The 17402-nt window shown below is 35.8% G+C and overlaps 1 protein-coding gene across 1 annotated transcript in view; it reads right to left on the bottom strand.

Moving 5' to 3' along the window:
- Window positions 1–12377: 12377 nt before the first annotated feature.
- ITGA8 (integrin subunit alpha 8) overlaps window positions 12378–17402 on the bottom strand; it is a 119612-nt gene continuing 114587 nt past the window's right edge. Inside the window, exon 30 of the mRNA XM_034402551.3 lies at window positions 12378–15501. Within this exon, the coding sequence (XP_034258442.2) occupies window positions 15415–15501 (87 nt within the window). The 3' untranslated portion in view covers window positions 12378–15414. The remainder of the gene's footprint in view (window positions 15502–17402) is intronic.

Below are 17402 nucleotides of genomic sequence, written 5' to 3'. Positions count from 1 at the left end.
TAGATACACACATATACACAAACACACTCAGTGTCCTTGAATTCCCCCTAGACATGGGAAATGTACTTAACTCTTTATGAGTATGTGGAAGCAAAATCAACATTTGGGAGTGATTTAGTTCAGGAACTCCATGTAGCTAAATCAATGCCCTTTTTTGTTTATACCTCCAGGGCAGATAATCAGTTCTCACTAGATGATCTCAAACTTGCATTTGTAATATGCTTCTTAGAGGGCAACGGAATAGTTTTCTGATTCTGGGAAGGAAAAATGGTACTTCATGCTGCCTAGTGCTTCCAATCACTTCGCTGGATAATAAACTTATTTATTTAAATTTATTGGGCATCCAACTCCTGTGGACTCTGGATAATGTACAAAACTAGAAAAAAAAATCTTAAAAACAGTTAAAACTATTAAATCAAACAGTCAGCCCAGACTAAAATGATTTAACTACCAACAAAACAAGGGCCATTAAACCAATCACAAACATCAACCCTGACTTGCGACCAATGCCAGATATTCAAAGCTTTCCAAAACAGTAAGAGAGAGAGAGAGGGTGCCATCCTTATTCTGAGATAATGCTGTTTCAGAAGGTAAAGAAGATAAAGGGGCCACCACAGAAAAGGCATGCTTCTCAGGTCCCACAAGATGACTTAATTTTTCTGGAATGTACTGAATGGAAATGGAGACAAATGTTTCTCAGGTCTACTGGCCCTACACCATAGTGGTCTTTACTGTGTAGGTGATAATCACCTTGCAATCAGAAGCCAACAGGCTGTCATTGCATCAAATGCAGCAGCGATGGCATCTGAGCACATTGAGAGGTGCCTATTTCTTCTCACATCAGTGCATTTTGAACCAACTGTAGCTTCTGAGTGACCTTCAAGAGCAATCCTACGTAGAGCACATTATAATAATCCAATCATGATGTAATAGGGCATGAGTGATTGTTGGAAGGCTCCTAGCTATATCTTTAGCCATCACAGATGTGAGCAATTATCCCAAATAGATCCTTGGATAGCTGAAAATTGTAAGAGTTGCAATCAAAGACATCTTTCTTGAGGGGAGAGCACATAAATCTCTTCGAAAGGATCACTATAAAATGTACATGCCTGGGATTATCATGATGCAAAAGATCTGGGTAATGTACAAGGCAGAATAAAAATCTAGTTGGGTGATTGCAGAGCTTAACCCTCTAAAATATATTTAACAATTTAAACCAGTGGTGGACAATTAATTTTCCCAAGGGGCTACATGAGAAACTGAGGCTGTTGTGAAGGGCTACCGCTCCCTCCTGCTCCCTCCCTGACACCTGCCTCCTGGCCATCACTGCTTTCTTGCCGCCACTGGAGGCAGGACAGATACAACTGAAAAGCCGGATGTGGACCGTAAAATGCCCAGGTCTGACGCAGGCATTTATATCAGGGGTCTCCAAGCTCGGCAACTTTCAGCCTGATGGACTTCAATTCCCAGAATTCCTGGGGAATTTGGGGAGTTGAGGTCCGCCAGGCTTAAAGTTGCCAAGGTTGGAGACCCCTGCTTTATATGAACGGCTGAACAATTGCCTGGAAACTAACATTTCTGACATTTTCCCAATCTCTTGAAGTGTTGGTTCTGTATATGTGTGTGTGCTAGGAAATATAGTGCAGGCTGCATATATACTGCTCTGAATCATATGACCAGGAGGAAGTGGGGAGAGGCCTTATAATGGAACTGTCAGGAACATTCTGAACCACTTTTCAGATGTGCAGAACAGGGATGCACTGGGGGAAATATTCAGGATGTTTTTCTTCCCTGGCGAGATTTGATTTGTTTCAGTTTAGATCTTTGTTTTGTCAGCTTCGTCTCTCTCACCAAATTTGGCCCTGTTCATGTTTTCGAAGGTTATTATGTTAAAGCAAAAGTGCTTTTATATCCCACCCCATCCTCCCGCCCCAGATTCTACAGGGTTGGAAGAAGGACAAAGTGCCCTGTGGCATTCAGATGATAATTTTAAATCTAACGATTACAATATATGCTGTGATTGTTTTTGTAAGAAATTCTGTACAATTGCAGTTTAGAGTTCTGACAAAGATGTTTGGGAGAAAACATACAGACAAATGTAATGCATTGCTCCCGGATGGGGTAAATATTTTGAACTTGAACTAGGAAAACCCAGATTTAGTCCATACTTGATCACAGTATTCACTTGCCAAGTACTGAAACTTTGAGATTAGTCTCTCAAGCCAATCTACCTCACAGAGTTATTATTGAAATAAAATTAGGAGAGACTTGTAGGCATGTTACATTGAGTTCTCAGAGATAATATGAAGATACAAATGAAATTATAAAAGAATATATATGTGTTTGAGTACAAAAATGAGATTTTTATTGCTATTGTTTAATATATTTTTTCCTGTGCCTTCAAATCAGTGTTAACTCTTGGTAACTGTCTGGAATAATCCCTGCAGTTTTCTTAGCAAGATTTCAGAAGTGATTTGCAGTTTTATTCTACTTAGGGCTGAGATTACTCAGTGACTTCAAGATCGATGTAGGCTAGAACTGGTTTCCAGCAAGGCTTTGATTGGTGTCAACCCTGGAGGCCATCTTTTTCTTTGGATCTTCAGGGTTGCCACACTTAGTACTATGGGAAACTGGGCTGGGGGATTGCATGGAGTTGTACAGATATCTAGCCATAATAACATTCTTTTCTCTGAAAGTTAAGGACATTCTGTCTGCACCTGGAGTGGCATGACTGGGAGGCATCTCCAGTTGGGATGGTGCATTGATTGGACCATGTGATGGATACATGGGTGCAGGGAAGGAACTTGGTCTTTCTTTTGGGTGGGGAAAACCTGGAAGCTTTCAGATTCGGGTTTTCCCAGATGTGCCAATATGACATCTCTAATAAAATGGAACTTTGAGGAACTTTTAGCCTCAGGGTCTTCTTTGGTTTGGGGGTGTTACTTGGAACCCTGACATTGGGATTGGTGCCATGTCCAAATTACTATGAGACTTACTGTATGCCTGTCCTCACAGTTGAGCTAAACAAGGTTTGGTTCAGCTGCTACTCCACAGGAAACTGTTTTAGATAGCTGCAGAAACTACAAAATGAGACTATATTAATTCAAAATGTTTTAAAGAAGTAGAACTATTTAATTATGAAAAACAATCATGCAAGAAGAAACTGGAATTTGAAATGCTTGCAGCCAGAATTTTTTAAATTTTTATTTCAAAGAAATACCTGGCAAATTTACAAAATGAGCCACTACTGCAGGTTATATTTGCACATATTATGTGGATAACTTGGATTGAATTAAATCTTAAAGGATTTAACACAATCTAGATTAATCTAGAACTTAATTTTCTATGGCAAGAAAAAATACAGCTCCCCCTTCAAAGGAAGAAAAAACATGTTTCTGGATAAATCAAACTGAACATTGAAATACTTTCTATAATGATTTCACTGAATGCTCAAGTCTTAATAATTCATTTGCCTCATTTTTTAGCAATGCATAAAAATGCATGTTACGTGATTACATGTGATCTGACTACAGATGCAGCCTTTTTATCCTAAAAAGGAATAAACATTAACCAGCAGATCTAATCTTGTTAAGTCTTTTCATAATCAAATTTTATAATTTATATGTTTTTTTTTAATTAAAAATTAGGATCAGCCTTCTGCCCTCTGGAAGTGTTGGACTACAACTTCAGTGGTCATGCTGTCTGGAGATGCTGGGAAAAGGCCAGGTTATACAAGTCTGTGGATAGATTTTCAAATATGTATTGTATGTTTAGAAGTGCATTGGTGAAGAATACATGTGTGACTGTATGTATGTACTGAATACTCCCTCTAGGATCATAAAAAAGACCTACTCTATGACATCTGAGAATTTTCTCCTATCTTTTCAAGCTTAAATCTGCCAAGTACTGACACAAAATCTAAGACGGGATAAGCCATCTAGGTTTTTATGTCTTTCAGAACATTTGGGATTTTTAAAATGAAGACTGGCTTAATAATTTATGGTCCTTAATTGTCTCATGAGACTGTAGAAAAAATAGATTATCACTGAAGCCAACAGAATGCAGATGTTTCAGTACTGACACTTTGCTGCAAGTAGTAATTTTTTTCTCCTTTTTTAGAAAAGATCTTTTTCTCATTTTTCTTGTACCTTTTGTGTGTTTTTTTTTTTTTACTTTATACTTTGGAGTATTAAAGTTGAAAAGGAAAGCTGCAGAACTAATTTTCCAAGGAACATCCAATGCCCTGCAGCCATGTTAGCTATGGACATACTGGGGAACCATCTCTGAAGTCCCTATTTGATTTCATGATGAAGAAAAAGTGGGAGTGAATACATTGTCATATATACTGCTCAAAAAAATAAAGGGAACACAAGCAGAAGACATCCGAGATCTGAATGAACGAAATAGCCTTATTAAATACTTCGTTCTTTACATACAGTAGTTTATACACTGCTCAAACAACTAAAGGGAACACAAAACTTCTACTTACAACTTCAAGAATTCCCCCAGCAGTGAAATGCACTTACCGTTGTTACCGATTTGGAAATGTGAGCGTGCGCGCCTCTTCTGTGCATGCGCAGAGCCTTTTGCGCATGTGCAGAGAGTCAAAAACGGGATGTAATGACGTCCTGGCAGATGGGTAGAGCCTCCCGCTGCCAGCCCTACCGGTTCACACGAGCCGGATAGATCCCTTACAATATACATGTCATCTCTGTCTCTCTCTCCTTTCCCCTCTCTTCTTCCCAGTCGTCTCATCTCATCTCATCTCATCTCATCTCATCTCATCTCATCTCATCTCATCTCATCTCATCTCATCTCATCTCTCTCTCTCTCTCTCTCTCTCTCTCTCTCTCTCCCTCCCTCCCTCCCTCCCTCCCTCTCTCTCTCTCTCTCTCTTCTATTCTATATTTATGTATCTATATCGATCTATCTATCTCTATCTTTTTCTATATATCTCTCTCTATTATATCTATCTCTAACTCTATATCTCTATCTCTCTCTATAGATATCTATATCTATATATCTATATCTAGCTATCTGTCTGTCTGTCTATCTATCTAGCTATCTTCTATTTCTATACGTATCTATCTATTTCTATCTTATTCTATATCTCTATCTCTACTATATATATATCTCTCTCTCTACATCTCTCTCTCTCTCTCTTTCTCGCTCTCTCTCTGGATATCTTCTGCTCGCTTGCTCCCTCCCTCCCTCTCGCTCTCATATCATTATTTTCCTCTATGTGTTTGTGTATATGGGTATATATGTCTGTGTTCAAATTCCAAGATTCAATTTACTTGCATGAAATTGCAAACAATTTCTGGGGAGAAACGTGGAAGATATTTGGGAGCAAGTATAGTTACTGCCTTTATTTTATTGTTAGTTGCCTAGAGTCAGATATCAATTAGATGACAGAAATCAAGTGAACAAAGAAAGGTTATAAGGCAAGGCATTATTTCATTTTATATACAATATTGATATATATTTCATTCTAAATATGATATAAGACCTTAGGATAGCTAGGTACTAGAGTGCTCAATCAATCCAACATCTGTATCATAAAAAACCTGAAAGTCTATTGAACTGTAATTATCCCTTCTCTTCTACATGAATGTAAGTCTTGGTTTCTGTACAGAGATTTTAAATGCACACTCTCCATTCCATTCTTGGCATTCACTGGTAAGAGTATTCCAACCTGGAAGTCTTGGATCACATGGATTCCAACCCTGATTATTAGAACCTAGATGAAGTATGGACATGTCATCACAATGGATGACCACTGTATACCTTACCAGTTTGCTCTGTAGAGTACTGGAGTCTGGAAAGAGACGTTGAGGTCATCTACACAAGCACTATAAAAACACTATGAAAGAAACCCTATGCCTCTGTGTATCTAGCCAAATAGAAGCTGAAGCTGCTTTTAGAAGTCACTGTTGAGCCTTGTGCTATGAAACCTCCACTGACTTTGAAACCTATCTCTGCCAAAAACTGATAGAAAACTGTGTGTGGCATCATAGAATAACTCAAGAAAGAACTTCCAGTGCCTCCACTCTTCTTCTTCTTCTTCTTTCTTCTTCTTCTTCTTCTTCTTCTTCTTCTTCTTCTTCTTCTTCTTCTTCTTCTTCTTCTTCTTCTTCTTCTTCTTCTTCTTCTTCTTCTTCTTCTTCTTCTTCTTCTTCTTCTTCTTCTTCTTCTTCTTCTTCTTCTTCTTCCCCTCCTCCTCCTCCTCTAAATTGTAGAATGAATCCAACTTCTTGGCTTTGTCATCAACCAAAAACAAGTCATATACCAGCATATTGGCGACATTCTGTGTCTCTCCACATTCACATAGCATGTTATCTGCTAATAGCCTCCACTTGAGCATATTGGTTTTATATTTAGGCACACCAATTCTTAACCTATTCAGAGTTCTCCAAGTAGTATAAAGGAGGCCAGATCCTTCAGCCATCTCATCCTTTAATGTTATTCTTGCTCAAGGAATAACTCTATCTCCATTATACCTCTATCTCTATATCATCTCTCTGTCTCTATCATCTCTCTATCATCTTTATCTCTATATCATGTCTTCATCTCTACCTCTATTTTTATTTCTATCACTGTATCATCTTTCTCTCTTTCTCTCACTGTCCATATCCACCTCTTTCCCTATTTTTATCATCTCTATAGCTTTTCAACTAAATGTCTGTTGTTGGCTTGGAATTCTGGCAAATGTCGTCTGGAAAGCCCCAAGCTAGAGAAAATTGGGTTAAGTCAAATAAATATTAGAGAGGCACCACCAGCAAATGTTTGATAGTAAGGAGTTGAGGGAAAACACTGTGAATGCTACAGACCCTTTGTATTCCTAAACCAGCTGACTGCCCTCAGGTGCAGTTGAGGCTGCAATAGAGGTAATTGTTTTTGTATATGAAATTGGAAGAGTTCCTTGCTTTCCTTTCTCCAGGTTATGAAATGCCTAAATCCACCTCTAGTCTTGGATGCTTTCCATTCTTGAATTTGGAATTGATCACTTGGTATTCACAGATATAAGTTAATAAAGATCAGATGGATCTTCCCTATGACTATCATTAAATGTTGTACCTTATGATTCTTGACTAATGTATCTTTTCTTTTATGTACACTGAGAGCGTATGCACAAAGACAAATTTCTTGTTACACTTGACCAATAAAGAATTCTATTCTATTCTATTCTATTCTATGCTATTCTATTCTATTCTATTCTATTCTATTCTATTCTATTCTATTCTATTCTATTCTATTCTATTCTATTCTATATATATATCATGTCCAACTTCAAATTAAGTTAATTTGTGTGTGTAGGTGCGTGTGTGTATTTCTGATAGCTCTTAATGGACTTTTTCTGATTAAGAATGAATGATGAAGGCTTGTTATTTGTTAGTAGATAAAGATGATATGGGATGAAGAGATTTTTGGTTCAAATCTTATAGAAGGTGAAAAGTTACTGAAATTGTTTTACTTGTCTTATTGAGGGGGGGGTCATTTTTTAATGTATTTTTTTCTCTGTCTTTCTCCCATTTTTTTCTCTGGACTTTTTACTTTTTATATTTTTCCAGGTTTCCAGTTCTGCAGTGCTTGAGCAGCTCTGAAAGATTATGTTCAGTAGTTCTAAGATGACATCTTCCAGCTCCTTCAGAACTGTGGGATGAAAACCATCTGATCATGGTGATTTGGACTCTTCTAAATGGCAAGGTGTTCTCTTATCATTTTCTTGCCTATTTTGACTTGCATTTTTATTCTGTTGCCTATCGTATTGCTTTTGGTAGGTTGAACTATTGTTTCCTTCTTTGTGAAGGCAGATGCAAAGAAAAAATGAAACAGTTCTGCTTTCTCCCTTTGGGATTTCTACCCATCACTTCCTTGCCATCTTCTCCATCTTCTTAGTGGACTGATTGTTTCTTTGACTTCTTTCTTGTTTCTTACATATTCCCATTCCTGTTCATGTTGGAGGCACCTTTTAAGGTGCTTCTGGATTGAAAAGATTAGCCAATGACATCTCTGTTGCCCAGGGAATGCCTGTGGGGGCACCCTTCATGACCCCATCAAGGAGTTAGAGCAGGGGTGAAATTTACTTACCTTCATTACCTGTTCACAAATGTGAGCATGTGCACATGAATGCTACGCTGGGTCTAGGACTTTTAGTCTCTGACTTTTCATTCTCAGGCATTTCTCCTCAGGCAATTCTCCCCCGACTTAGCTCCTCAGCTGGCACGCCTCCAGTCATTTGCCTGAGGAATGGGCCACTGGCCTCTTCGTCCCACACCCTTCGACATGGCCCATTCGCAGAGAGAGGGTTTGTCCTGGGTGTTCCACCCTCTGTGACAGTTAGCCCCAACCAGTTGGCTAGAGAGTGTGTAATAGAAATCTAGCCAAAGGAGAGAGGTGTAAAAGAACTTGCCAAAATGCTTGCCTTTCTTCCTTCCTCTCTCTCACTCCCCCACCAATACAGGGAGGAAAAGTTGGTTTACTCAGAAGTAAGTTTCACTAAATTCAATGCTAGGATTGCAGCGTGAAATATTCGCCTAGTATTTCAAATGGAACAGTTGGTTTACTCGGAAATGAGAATTCTTTAGAGGACAATTAATAGAAATCCAGCAAAAGGAAAGAGTGAGCCTCCACCCCAACCTCCAAATTCTTAATTGGATCTTGCTATTTCCTTTGCCTCTTGGGTTGAAGAGCAGCAGCCATTCAAGCATAAGAGATCAATGTAATATATTGTTTGAAAGGAAATTATTTCAAAAGTATGAATATTTTGTAGCCAAATGCCATGGCTGATATAGCAATACTTCAGAAGGTGAGTTGACTCTTTTAACAGAAACCTAGGGCAGATCCTTATAAGACCTTAGTAGCTGAAGTGGAAAGGAGATGAAATGACTATTAATGGCTCCCACTCACTTGGCTGGCTTTCCATACAGTTTGGGAAACAATTTTCTGCTGGCTTTGCAGTTGCTTAATGTTTGCCTTGAAATAACGACCTTAGCTGATTCCAGGCAGATGGCAATGCAATAAACTGGCCTTCCAAATGATTTTGGAATAATGGTCATTTGTCATTTAAAGTTGGCATTATCAATAATAATTATTGCTCTTTAAATGAAAAAAATAACAACTTTTGATAATTTGGAACTTTAATACTACATTTTAAAATAGGTTGCAAAATAATAGACAAGAGCCTTTGGCTGAATTTGACTGGTGATGCATCTGGGGATTTAAACAATCTGCTCTCAAATACAAATGTTTTGTATGCACTAAAGGTATTTTATTAATCTCTTAAATACAGAATACAGATTACAGAAAATGGAATAACAGACTTAGAAGGGACCTTAACAGTCTTCTAGTCCAATCCCCTGCTCAAGTAACTTCCTAGCTCTTCTTCCCTGAATCTATATTTGGCTGAAATAAAATTAATTGTAATTAATTAAAAACAGTTAATAGGATTATTTTTCCTGAATTAAATACATTTCTCTCTGTGTCATATTAATCTATTTTTCCCCATTTGTATACCAGTCTTGAAGTTTCCTCAGAGTGGCTTATTTATATTTATTTTAAAAATAGTTATACTTTACATTTTTGTAGCAACTTCTAGAGCGATATTGAAAATTTCATTCAAAACATAGAGTGAGCCATATGAAGCCTCAAGGTCACAGGTTATCAACAGTGCTTTAAGTTAAGACTGTAGGTAAGATATTTAAACTTCCCTTTATATAGGTAGCATTTATCTACATGCCATTTATTGTCAAAGACAGACACTTTTTTAATGATAAACAAGAAAGCCTTTTTACTTCTCCATATATTGGAAGGGGATAGGAAGAATGTCATTTCAATATTTGAGCTCCAAATAGTACATGAGACAGCAAAAAGGTTTTTAGACGTAAGAAAGGATTGTAGTTTTTTTCTGCTTCATTTCACGATGAAAATCAGTGATGCTTTGGCATTAACCTCATCTTCAACTTGAAAACTAATGAGCAGACAATAAAGATATTTTGAATTGTTACAATCACCTTTGGAAGATTTACCAGTATTTATGCCCCACAAAGAAGATTGTTTCTGGAACAGTATAATATTGACATAACTCTTGATTGAAAAAGGGCAAAAATAGAATTACTTCAGTACTAAACATCCTGTTCTTTTGAACTGTTGAGTAACCACAGAAGACAACAGTGAGAACCAAATATTGGACTTGGAGGGTGTTGTTGTTTTTTTGCCTGATTCTCTTTTCCAATCAACTGCTTTTTTATTGTTATTTGTTTGCTTTACACACAGTAGGGTGGCAACAATGAATGACGTCCTTGCACCACAATCTGAAGTCAGTTAAAAACACACTAGTTTCTTAGATATTAAAAACATTCCTGCGGTGTCATATTATGGCGCCAGCATAAGCTAAAGTCAAGATTTTACATTGTTAAGAGGCGCTAACTTCAGACAGTATTTCAACATGGATGTGTGCCAGTCAGCATAAATAAAGAGCTTGTCCATAAACAATAACTTGAGAAGAATGTGAAGCATTTTTTCCCCAAAATATTTGCAAAAAAGGAAGTTTGCTACAAGAAATTAAATTCAAAGTATCATTGTCTGTTTAGGACTTCCCATTGATCTCTAACTGTGAAAAAAGGTCATTTAAGCAGTTCCTCAAATACTGGTATAGTATGGCAACTGCAATAAAAAGGATAGAAATATTTTATATTTTACTTATTAAAAATTCTGTACTCTCCTCCGAAATCAGGACGTGGTCCTTGAAATGTGCTCAAAAGCCCTGTATGGCTCAAGAGCCAGCAGATGCCCTAAAAGTACAACTTGATCAGCCTAGTCAATGCGAAGTTGACTTACCAAATATAATGGTTTCCATTCAAAATACTGTATAAAACACATGCAATAGTAAGGTTTTTTTAAAAAAATTAAGAACCCATTAACAAAGTAATACAATTTTAATCAAGCTAGGATTAGATATTATTGCTTAAAAGGAGATGGCAACACAGATACTTAGATCAGTAATCAAATGGGATGATGTTACTCAAGAGTTCTATTTTAGCAGTCACCTTTCACCTCTCTTCTGATGCCAGACTCATTTGGGAAATAATAAACTTAATAAATAGACATGCTGCTGAAGAAAAAGCAGCAGATGATCCTTCAGCTGTCCTGGTCACAAATCTCTCATAATTTGGAAGAGACTGGTAACAGGTATGGATGCTTAAAAACCTTGAACATATATTCCCATTTATTCAGCCTCATCAAAACCACTTGAGTAATTCAGACAACAAATCTTTTTTCATCTGACTAAAAATGGTTATCAACAATTCAGTTTATAACTTTCGGTTTAAGTTAGGAAACTGGCATAACTTTTTTTTTTAAAGCATACCTCTTACATTAAATATTTTAAAATAACAGAATTTAAACATTTTTAAGTACTGCCTTTTTTAAAATGAATGAAAATTTGATTCTTATAGCATTCCCTGTTAATTTAATTTTTTTCTTGATAGCATCAAGGCCTAATAATCATCACTTTGTAGCTGTATCCTGATTTTGGAAGATCTTGTAGAACAGTTTAATTTTATATTTCTGTATTACCACATGCATCAATAGCCTTCATATTTCTTTGACTGTCCTTATACAAGAGAAACAAAGTGATCCCTATCTTTACATTTTTACTTTTTTGTGGGGGGGAGGGGTTAGCTGGTGTTCAAAATCAGACAAAGAAAGAATAGCATAGCTGGACAGGTCCAGGCAAGTAAGTCAAATACCAGGGTACACATGAAAACTTGGTCATGCATTTACCTCTACAAACAGCAGAACTATAAAGCTGTACATTTCCAATTTATAATCAATAAAATTTCTAAAGATGATCTCTAAAAGTTGCAAACATTTTTGCAAAAGAATGTAAGATGCTGAGGACTAGAAATATGAAAACTTTATTATCATATGTATCTCTCACTTGTGTGATACTGGGTTAACATGTAACTGTCCAAAATGGGCTTGAGACAACCTCATTGTGATTATTTCCTTTCCCAATTTTTATTTTGTTCTTCACTAAAATAATCAATGACCAGAAACTGAATAAAATAAAGGTTGACTTTGATTCTGATTGTACTTGGTCCTTCTTCATGCGCACAAATGCTGGTGGTTCTCCAGCATTGTGGTGTTATTTATTTTAGTAGATGAAGAGATATGTGAGAAAGACTAAGTTCAATTCCCCTACTGACTTGTGCATCTATTTCAGGGCTGCCTATGTAGGTGAAGTAAATAGTTGAATTTTCATAGCCATTGGCAAGCAGTAAATTAATGTTAGTGGCTATTCATAGAGATTGTCTGATCAGAAGACCATGTAGAAGCCTGATTCTGTTTTAAATAAATGTTAACAAAATATGGAGTTAAGATAACAGTTATTTTATTTCTTAATCAATATATCTGAACTTCTTTTAAGAAAAACAAATGCCAGTGTAAACATGCACCATGTACATAGATAATATAAAAGTATTGCACATAAGAACATTTTTAAAAACATATTCTATCTCATTCACTCAAGACAATTATGGGCCACTGATGTACATGTGTGCAGCCAGTTCTGGATTATAAATCAATATTTACTATTCTTGACAAAAACAATACTAACTGCTTTGCTTACATAGATGGATATTAATCAGTTGATGTGAAACTGCTTTTACAGGTAGAGCAGTCATCCTTTACATGGTATATGAATACAGAGGAAACAACACAATAGTACTCCATTCTTGACTATTTTTTCTCAATTCATAATTGATAATTATGAAAATCACAATAAGTTTAATTATGATCAAGTAGAGATTTTAGGCTAAAATTGAAACTACAGGGAATAATATAACCTTTTTAGATGCAAAATTAGTTTTTGTGTGTATTGTAACAGGGAACAATGCTAGTATAATGCATCTGAAGAAAGACAGTGAAATTAGAATAAAAGTGAATGGACTAGCCTTTCCCCCTTTCTAATACCTCCTTTATTCTTGCATTCTTTCTGACATTTACTTTTCTCTTCCTTGGCAGTTAACATAATATCAGAGAACAGTTTATTCTTAACAGAACTTTGAGCTCATCATTTGCAGAGGCCTTTTGAAATTAGATCAAAGGCCAGATGAAATTAGACCAAAGGCCAGAGGTTGCCTGTCCTTAGTTGAGTGATTACAGGCTTCTTCTATTTATTTTAAACAGCTTGTTTAAATATTCCTCTGCAAAGGTTCTTTGATTCCTACAAAGCCTCTGTTTCTCTAAAATAATAGCACCCTAGCCAATGGATAGGATTTTTAGAAAAATAGGTAATAACACCTAGTTATCCTTGGCTGATCTGGAAAAGTCAAACAAGGTCAGACTTGATAATTCTTGGACCACCAGAAATCCGAAGACTGTGGGCTAAACTCTACAAGTTTAGTAAAAAAAAGTCTCAGAATAAAACATGGGCAACTTGTTCAGCTACTCAGTTAACTGCCAGAAACTGATATTTTTCAAAACCTTCTTTGAAGAATGGATCGGCAGGTACACTGCATCTAACTCATTTCTCGATTGCAAGGAAATATACAAAATGTTCAAAGGATTCTAGCAGCAGAAAGGGATAGGGCTTTTTCTCTGTGTCTACCTTGATGACACAAGAAATTACATAATAGTTTTTGGGTTTTGTAGAACAAACAGTAGGATTATTGGAGCAATTAAAACTAGGACATCTGATGTTAGACACAGCATCCATAAACCAATCCAAGATAAGATAATGAGATGCTGAAAATATAAACACTTGGGTAAGACTTAGTGCAGAATTTTTCACTGTTCACACAAATACATTATTTTGCCAAAAACTACAGCTGCAAATATTCCAAAAACACAAATATATTTTGATTTTTTTCAAAGGAAAATGCTTCAGTCCTATCATTACATAATCTATAGACTGGAAATCATGTTGGACTTGGCCCAATAAAAAAAATACAATCTATAAAAAACACGTAAGATGTTCACGAATCTGCTTGCTATACTGAAGTCACTCCATGGGAGAGATCAGCCAGGCTTCTAAGAGTTGCTGGAGTCATTCTTATATGCATCAGAATTAATGTCACTGAACCATCATTGTTAGAGAGCAGAAAAACATTCCTGTTGGAAGATATACAATTCTAAATAACCTGCACCTATGGGGAATCGCAGGAGCAAAAACAGAGGAACACATTGGTTGTTTCAAAAAGTTTCTGAACAAAATTGATGAAGGTCCTTTCAAAATTTAATCTGCTAGCCAGATGTCTCTTAGTGAGTTTAGGAATGATTTATTTAACTGTACATCTCCAAATGTTTAATTCTTCTGAATAATCCATCCATTCAAAGCAAATGTTAACTATATAATTTATGAACCACAGAACTTTTCTTGGGAAGGGTTGAGGAATTATTTTTATTTCTTGATCTGATTTCATTTACATGGAGTCTTTCTATCAAATCAAATTCATCAATTAGTTTTTCTTTTGGCTTGGCTTTACAATCTATGACCTGGGCCTCCTGTTGGAAAGAACTGGATTATATTACTAGAATACAGTACAATAATCTATGTAGATTCAACACTTCTCCTTTTTGGTTTCTGTTTTTTCCCTAGAATACCATACTTTTTCTTACTATCATAATATTGCAAACAATTGTAATCTGTTTTGTTCATGATGTAGAGTCATTAAATAAATGGAAATTTCTATTTTACGCTTTTGTATTGAGGCTCATTTTCAAGCTCTGAAATTTTATAAATTTTTATAATACATTTACTCCTACAAAGGGATATAAAACTTTGCTTCTTTCCAAACATTTATAATTAGTATATGGAATGCAAAGAATATATTCACTCTATTTACAGGTGAAATAGTGAAAACAAAATATTTCAGAGCCTATTTTTGTAGGATGCCCAGTCTACAAAAGATAGATAAATACTTGTGTATGTCTTACTTTCAAGAAGTATTTTGAAAGGCTAGTTTTACTTTCTGGAGGTACTTTAATACTACCCATAATATTGCTTGCCTCCCTGAGCCAGTGTTTATAAAAGTTTCTATCCTTAGGGAGATGCCTCAAGATTTTGCCAATATACAGTAGAGTTGAACACTGTGTCTTGTTCATCTTTCATCCATTTAAGTGTTCTTAGCTTTCCATCGCTGCTCCATTTGGATTTATGACTGCTTTTGATGTATCCAGTAATTTCACTAAGAATTAGTTTTGAAAAACTGAAACAATTCTTTTTCATTAGCTCTTTTTGGATGGAAGGTTTCTCATCAGTTCTGAGGCAGAGATAGGAGTGTTTTCTGTCTTCTATGTTCTGAATATGTAGAATATTGCATAGGTCCAATTACAGCTATTTAGCAATCTTGATCCAAATTAAGGTTCCTGGTAACATGAACACAACTCCTTGATCTGCACACTCATTTTCTAGGTATCAGTAGTCTTGTCACTTGTTAGATGCACTTTTTCGGCCATGTCATCTCTAGGTGGCCTGGCTCTGTCAAAAAACCCACACTGGAACAAAACAATACAATATAAGTAAATTGGAAAAACCAATCATTCGATTGGTTCATCATCATTTTTCCAAATTTCAGGCTGCCATTAGCACTCAACTAAATATGCTTATGCAAATCCAAGTGACTCCAGATATATTGTAATTCTCATAATCATTGGCAAGTGGGGCTTGAATTGCTACTCTAAACATCTGCACTTTTGAAATTAAGCCATTTTGGTACATTTTTTTTCAAAATAGTAAGATAATATATCAAATCAGTTTATAGTCAGAACTGCTTTTTGCAGGTAGGCAACTAATTCAAGTGCTATACAAGTGATAGAAAGGCTAAATAAAGCAACAACAAAATCCTGTTGTATGGAAATCCTATCACTAATACAATAAGAATTTGTTAGTCTTTCATAATCCCTAAAAACCTGGCTCTGTTCACGAGCCTGGGGTGCTGAATATGTCAAGGGCCCCGTTTCCTAGCTTTATTCCCAAGACTGTTCAATTTATCTGAGAATAAACCAGGTAATAAATCCACTGAATATAGCAGTATTTACTTTTTAGTAGACCTGACTGAGATTCTGTTATATATCTCAGAAACGGACTATGATTGAATTAAAAAAACAAGAGTCACATTGGTGTTGAAAGCTTGGTGTTGTGGGACAAAGACAGTTTGATATAATGGTTATAATGTGGCCTAGAAACAAGAGACTGTGAGTTCTAGACCTCCCTTAGGCATAAAACCAGGCTGAAGGACTTTAGGCCAGTCACGCTCTCTCAACCAACCCACTTGCCAAAGTTATTATGGACAAAATAGGAGGCAGAAGTGTTAAGCAAATTCGTTGCCTTGAGTTGATGATAGAGAGATGATAAAAATATAACATTAACTTCAGCTTTATATCTCAATCTTGTGGATATCTCTTTATAACAGTTACATCCAGACACATATAGTAATTGAAAATGATGTTAGTTTTGCAGAATAATAACTACACAGAAAGATACTTTGGTACAAATATTTAAGGCTGGGGAGTTAGGCTGTCTACAGTTCTTCATTTTCCCAATGTGAAATGCTTAGATTGAATAGATTGCTTTATAAAGGATATAACAGTGAAAACCAAGTATTCAATATCAAAAAAAAAAACCAAACATCTCAACAGATATCAAGTCTGAAACTCACCATAACTGTGACTATGAATCATTCCAACAGGAAGATCAGAAAGCTGGTGAGTCTCTACTGAGTATTGTTGGTGAACTGCTATTTCATACCAAGTTGCCCTGTGACTGATCTGTTTTCCAACAATGTAAGCAAGGGGCAGATAAAAGCCTAATACTGAACAAGAGTCAGTCTAAGTAATGGATTATCTGTCTAGATGAGTAACTCTGAGTAACTCAGTCTAGGACAGATGATGTAAAGAAATGGAATGCATTTTTTTTAAAAAAAAATAGAGCTCCACTTGGCAGGTCATCAGCTGCACTTAATGCCAGGAATGAATAACTTGTATCTCAACATGCAGGGTAAATCTTACCCATCATGTCATTTTGACAGAATATCATCTAATCACTCAGAATATCATCTAATCAATCAGAAGTTTTTGATTACTGTCTAAGGAAACTGCATAACATTTAGGATAATCTAGCACAAAAATCAAATTTGAATTTAATACAAGAAAATCGCTAAAAACTATGTTCAAATTTTAAACTAAACTCACGACACTTTGAAACATTTTATTTTCTTTGTTAAAATAAAATCCTTTGAGAAAAAGTTTAATTTTTTAAGACAAGCATAAATACAATCATGCATTGTATATAGGCTGAATATATGAGAGAGATAGCTATACATATTGAATACACAAGTAAATAAATAATGTTGGAGAAAATTATGAATATATACAAACATTTTTTTTATTTCATAAAG

The sequence above is a fragment of the Pantherophis guttatus genome, chromosome 4 (assembly GCF_059756535.1).
Source record: "Pantherophis guttatus breed Tessera chromosome 4, ASM5975653v1, whole genome shotgun sequence".
Classification (NCBI taxonomy): Eukaryota; Metazoa; Chordata; class Lepidosauria; order Squamata; family Colubridae; genus Pantherophis; species Pantherophis guttatus.
Note: the sequence above shows the minus strand (reverse complement) of the source record. Positions and strands in the feature narration are given on the sequence as shown.